The sequence below is a fragment of the Pseudomyrmex gracilis genome, unplaced genomic scaffold (genome assembly GCF_002006095.1).
Source record: "Pseudomyrmex gracilis isolate BER0280 unplaced genomic scaffold, ASM200609v1 scaffold_100, whole genome shotgun sequence".
Taxonomy (NCBI): Eukaryota; Metazoa; Arthropoda; class Insecta; order Hymenoptera; family Formicidae; genus Pseudomyrmex; species Pseudomyrmex gracilis.
The window spans coordinates 426,731-432,730 of record NW_018020684.1 but is presented as its reverse complement, the minus strand read 5'-3'; the positions used below and the strand labels follow the sequence as shown (position 1 = coordinate 432,730).

Sequence of the window (6,000 nt, the reverse complement as noted above, 5' to 3'; positions counted from 1 at the left end):
GACGAACGAACCTGTGTTGACATCTTCGAGCAGATGTTCGTTACATCGTTTGAAACTTGTCTCCCATATTCCCCAAGTTCGTGATTATTAAAAATGTCTGACAAATGTAATATATCGCATTAATATTAATTAAGTCATTTATGTAAGTCGGTGACTCTTCGAACATGTTCGAATCGTCTTGGAGATCTGCGTTTTGTTTCGACGAATTCTCGTCTCGTGACTGTTGGGACTTGAGTTCGAGAGCGTAGATCCGGTCCGGATCGCTGACGATCAAACACCGCCGATGAACTGTGAAAGTGTCGTGAGAAAAACTGTGAAATCTACAGAAGCGGAAGGACCTTGAACATTTTTCTCGCTACGACATGGCGAGCGGTCAGGAAGGCAAGGAATCGCCCAGGTACATAATTTTTTTTTTTTTTTATTAAAAGTTTCAAATAATTAAGATACTTAATGTGTTTTTGCATATTGGATACGTTTGTGTATGGCGATCAAAGAAAAATTAGCCATAGAAATAAACTATATACGCGATGGTTTTATTTATTAACAATTTTTCACGAGACTTAAACACAATCTCGATTCGATTCAACAAAAATGTCTACGATCTTATAATCTGCGTAATATAACAAACGTTGGATTTCTGCGGAGTCGAGTTTTCACCGAGAAAAATCTCCAGGAAAAGACCGATGCGAAGCAACTTGTTAACATCCAATTAAGCCTTCGGAGTCTGTAATTAACGGAATTCTTCGTTCTGCTTAATTGCGCGTGACGCTGGCCTCATTACACTGGCGGCCCGCGATTAATTGCTAATGGATAATTAAATCCCGCCTAGTTTCTCATTACCTCTCTCCGCGTATGTCGCACGCGTTCTTCTAAGCGAGTAGACGGCGCGGCGAGTCCAATCACGGGAGAAATCGCGTGGGTAAAAGAATCGCGCTTACAAACGCGCGCTGTCATCGCGCGCGCGAATGGGTTCGAGAGCCGTGAGAGAGAGAGAGAAAGAGAGAGAAAGAGAGAGGAGAGAAGGGAAGAAGGGAGATGGATCCGTTTTTACCGATACGTTGGAATTAAATCCCGGGGAAGAGAGGTTTTCTATCCTCTCTCGCGATGGTAATCGCGGCACGTACCGCGACATTACGACGCGGCCCATGTGCGTCGGGGCGTCTATGAACGTGACTGACCATCATGTGGCGAGAGAGCTCGCAGTTGCAGTTGTACGCGTCACTCGGCTGTCGAGCGGTACGTGCGAGCTCGCCCAGCTCGCGAGGCGTAAAATCGCGACCGAAGCTTGATATACACATGCGACAGCCGACTGCAGAATGAGTAATTAAAACTCAGTCGATGCGAATAATTTATGGTCGAACTGCGGTGGTGAAAGAGTGAGAATACAAAAGCTTGGAAATATTTTTTTAAACACATATATACATATATATGCAGATATGATACGAAATATCGTGATATTAATTGAAACTTATAAATATTTTTCAACTGTGTAGTTACATACACATATATACACAAAAAATAGAATTATTATATAATTATTATATAAGTTAAATATACTTCTTGCACATTTGGAGTTGGAGCAATAATTGGAACGAATCACTTTTGTCTGTAACTACAGACGCGCATGAGAGTCTTTTCAATATGGAAAATGAAACGTCCCCCGCGATTATGAAGAGCGCGTACGTGTCTCGGGATTGATTCGGTATTCGAAAAGGCGAATAATCACCCCGGCTCGACAAACGGCTCGAGATATATAGCGTTTCATTATTGGGCAACAACAACGTAGCGAAGAATGCCGACGAAAAGGACCATCGCGATTTTTCCATCGACGGCGACCTCCGGCGCGGTCTTTCGCGGTCCTCGTCGTCTCTACTTATTATGATCCCGCGTCGTTCTTCTCTCCAAGACGTTCTTCTCCTCTCTCTCTCCGGTTCTCCTCGCCACCCAATACTCCGGATATTGTATGAACCGCGGCGGCCGATCATCTTTCTTCCCTTCTCGCTCTTTCCTGTTCGATTATTACGAAACTCGCTCTCAACGAAAAGACGAAGAGTGGCGAAGCGAACGGAAGGCAGAGGGAGAAGAGGGAGTGGTTGCAGGAGGCGGTCGGAGAACGTCGGACGTGTGCCCGCGGGGCATTGTCATTTTCATCGGCTTGCAGCTTTCCCGCGGCTTTTCCTCTTCCCTACCGCCCCCGCGCGTTTCTTGCCGCCCGTCTCTTTCCATCCGCGCGAAAAGCCAGCGGCAATGAAAATACGTTGCTCTTTATTCGTCGCGCCGAGCGGACGTTCCATCTGGATGTTTCGGTCTTCAATGTGATACGGAGACACGCGGGATCATCATAGATCCGGCCATATATATATATATATATACATATATATATGTCATTTATTGAAAATTAACATGTGAAATGATATCCATGCGCGCATATCATATTGTAACAACCGCAATATCATATGTGCATTATCATTCTCCAAACTTGAAATGCCACGAGCAAGTTCGTTGAAATGTTCGCAATTTCAATATTAATTACTATAGCATTTGTCTCAAAAAGCAATTAAACATGTGTGTCAAACGTATCGGTTACATAAAAAAAAAGAATTTTTTTTTAATTTAAACAATTATATATTTTTATTTTTATTGATGGTTGCATATATAAAACAAAGCAAACTTTTTAACGATTATATAATAATATTTTTCAAAACACAAAAATTAATATAAACCGTAATTAAATTATTTTACGTGGAAAGCGTCTCCCACCATATTCACTGCCGATTTGTTATAAAAGATCAATTGTTGAAACACACAACAAGCCGACAGATAGAAGCACCATCGTGAGATGAAAGCGCAAATAATAATACGCCGGGTGAAGGACAAGGGTAAAATAGCCTCGGAGCAAGATATGATGAATCTCATCATATCACTGATGCCGATTCGTCTGCACGTCGCACATGCTTACGCGTGTACTACAGCGGTCGCTTTGTACCCTCTATTTGTTTATCCTTATCTCCCTAGCTGGCCGCGCAAGCTTTTTCTTGCGAAAACGCGTTTCGTGTTTTGTTCTGTCGCTGATGCGCGTCAGTTCTCTTTCTCTCGAAAAATATTTCGTCAGCTTTGCGAAGTTGAAGTTTTACGCTTTTTTTTTTTTACCGGAATCTTGACCGAGGAAGAATTATAAATTGTAAACTTTTAAATGTTTTTGTTTTCGATACGTATTAAAACATTTTCCAGAAATTTAGAAACGCGTAATTTCTCGGTAAAAAAATCCTTTCTTTATAAAATGTGCACGATATGTATTACGATCAGTTTTGTTAGTCTGTGTATTTTCTTTATCAATTTAAATTTTTTAATTTTTTTAAGAAATATTAAAAAACTACATTTTCTCTCTATCTCTCTGCTGAACAATTTTCTAGAAAGAAGGAAGAATTCGTGTTGCGCTCTTACGGTGTTACATTGGCATAGAAATGAGTTTGTCTCGTATTTCCAATTTCGCGAATCAATTCAATCTCGGTAGAGATATATTTGTGTGTCCCATGTTCATCCAGGAAAGATGAGCGAGAGCTTGCGGAAAACGGTTTTAACTTCTTGACTCGCGCGACGAAATAAGTCGCGTCGAATTCTCGATCGAGAAGAATTCACTTAAAGAAGAACGGGTTTGCGAAGTTGACAAAATTTCATAAACACGAGATGTTAACTTTTCCGCGAGATTTTACAGCTCGTCACGACCACATCACGTAATACGTATATTTCGTCGAGAATCTTTCGACGGCGGTTTACGACTAACGAACGATTCTTCGCTATAGAAAGGAAAGTGTCTCGTCAGCGTCAGTCTCTGAAAAGACGAGGAAAAGCTTGCCGTGGAGGCTTCGCTCCCGGGAAAATTACGCTGCGCAGGATTTCGCGTGCGGCGGAAGGAGACGGACTGCTGTAATTTGTTTTCGGTCTTCTTTGGTTGTTCCTTCTCGTTTTTTCTTTTTTTTTTTTTTTTCTTGCATATACTTTGAGCAGCCGAGAGGGGAATAAATCCCGCGGATGAATCTTCAAGGAGTCCATTGATTAATATTTCTCGTGACTGGAATTGCGTTTAATTTTCAAATGTATACACACAGCATCGCGCCATAATTAAACCCGCAACACGCTTGCGAGGAAAGAGGAACAGAGAGAGAGAGAGAGAGAGAGAGTGGACGGAGTCATGTATACGTGTTGCTTCTGTGAATCTGTTACTTTTCACCTAAAGCGTGTGTAATTCGGAAATTGTGAAACGCTTTAAGCTTGAAGCATTCCAGTCTTGTACAACTCAAATCCGCAATTTTTTTCGCAAAATTTTAAAATTAGTTAGGGGGGTATCCGGGGTCTGTCATATGTGAGATGCAAATCCGGCATCCCGTATGATTTTAAGAATTGAGTTTTCAACTCAAAAAACACTCATTTGTAAAAATTTACAAGTTGAATTTGTTACATGTGTATGTATATATATATACACGTACAAGTTTCTACTCAAAAACATCTTGAGAATAGCTCGTAAGGCCTTATATATATCTTGTTGGTAATTTCACGAGTCTTAAGTCATAATTGTTTCAAATCCGCTCGTATGTGAAACCAATCTAAGTTCAGTAGCTTGTAAGAAAAATTGATTTTACAGATAGTATATTTCTCAGATTTAAATTTTCTTTACGTAATTATATTTTAATTTTTTTAAATTAAAACCGCATATATAAACCGGGAAACTCGTAATTTTTCACGTGATAAATTATGTCTTACGTAGAGCAAGCGGTCCGAGTGGTGGCACGTAAATCCAGGCCGCGCGCATTACTCAACCAAACGCGAACATCATGCGACGATATTCGTCCTGGGATTATAAGTGGATTCGAGTCACGCTAAAGACTGAAATGTTTCCTGAATAAAAATGTCCTCGGAAGTCGTACGCTTTAACGAATTACTTTTCGCTTCCGGTACGACGCGGCGCAGTCGACGGGCTCTCTCTCGGATGAAGGCTATCCTCGCAGCTCCTTCAAGTCCATCGGCCATCTTCTTGGAAATTAGTTTGAGCATAGCGCGGGAGGAAGTGCACGGCCGACGACGAGAGTAGTTAACTGAAGGTGAACCAACGCGAACTAAACTCGCACATAATGACGGCAGATTGAAAAAGTTTCCTCGGTCGGCCGTCGCTCAGTCCGCCGGGCGTATTTTCTTTCTCGCGCCAGCGGCGAGTCGCGGCGCTTATCCGGCTTAAACGGAAGTGGGATACGCGCGCGATTATGGTCTCTATTATTGAAAGAAACGAGTCTGGCGTGCGCGACCGCGACGTACTCTTAAAGTCCGAGACTCATGCGACGTCCAGTAAAATAGATAGCGAGAAAAAATTTACGATTTTTGCGATTCATAAGTGCGTGCGTGTACGCAGTATACGCGCGCGAGCGACGAAAAGCAGAGAAATAAGTTTCTGAGAGAATATTGTACAAGAGGTGCCGCACGCAGAAGAGTCTGAGAAGTGTCAAGTTTACCGTCTGAATTTTTAAACAAAGTTTACGGTGCAAAACACGTTCTTTTAACAAAACTTTTGTTCGTTTTTGTAATTGAATTTTTTATGTCTAGTAGATAACACACTTGGATATATCAAACTGTTTGCTTTATTTCGCGGACAATACGGCGTGTCGCGGGCACTTCGTTAAATTGTCTCATCGGTGATTGTCTCTCACCGCAATTAGCATGATTGTCCGCGAATAGAGAGAGCGTCACAGTAGTGACGCTCAAAAGTGCGATAATTGGTACTCGTTTACTACGCTTATCTCTGTGCTTAACGCGCGGCAGGCGATACGGACAATTCATTTCTACGCAAATGAAAGTAAGGTATTAGGGTCGTATTTCTCATGGGCTGTGGCACGGCCCCGCATGCTAATTCGGTTTTCTCGCACAGTGAATTTAGAATCTTGCAAACGTGCGGCGATACATTAACAGATTTCGGTGATTAGACCCGCGCGCGCGCGCGCGCGCGCGACG

At 42.1% G+C, this 6,000-nt stretch overlaps 1 protein-coding gene across 1 annotated transcript in view; it reads left to right on the top strand.

Moving 5' to 3' along the window:
* Window positions 1-358: 358 nt before the first annotated feature.
* LOC109855860 (kinesin-like protein CG14535) overlaps window positions 359-6,000 on the top strand; it is a 138,764-nt gene continuing 133,122 nt past the window's right edge. Inside the window, exon 1 of the mRNA XM_020430525.1 lies at window positions 359-397. Coding sequence (XP_020286114.1) covers window positions 363-397 — 35 coding nt within the window. The 5' untranslated portion in view covers window positions 359-362. The remainder of the gene's footprint in view (window positions 398-6,000) is intronic.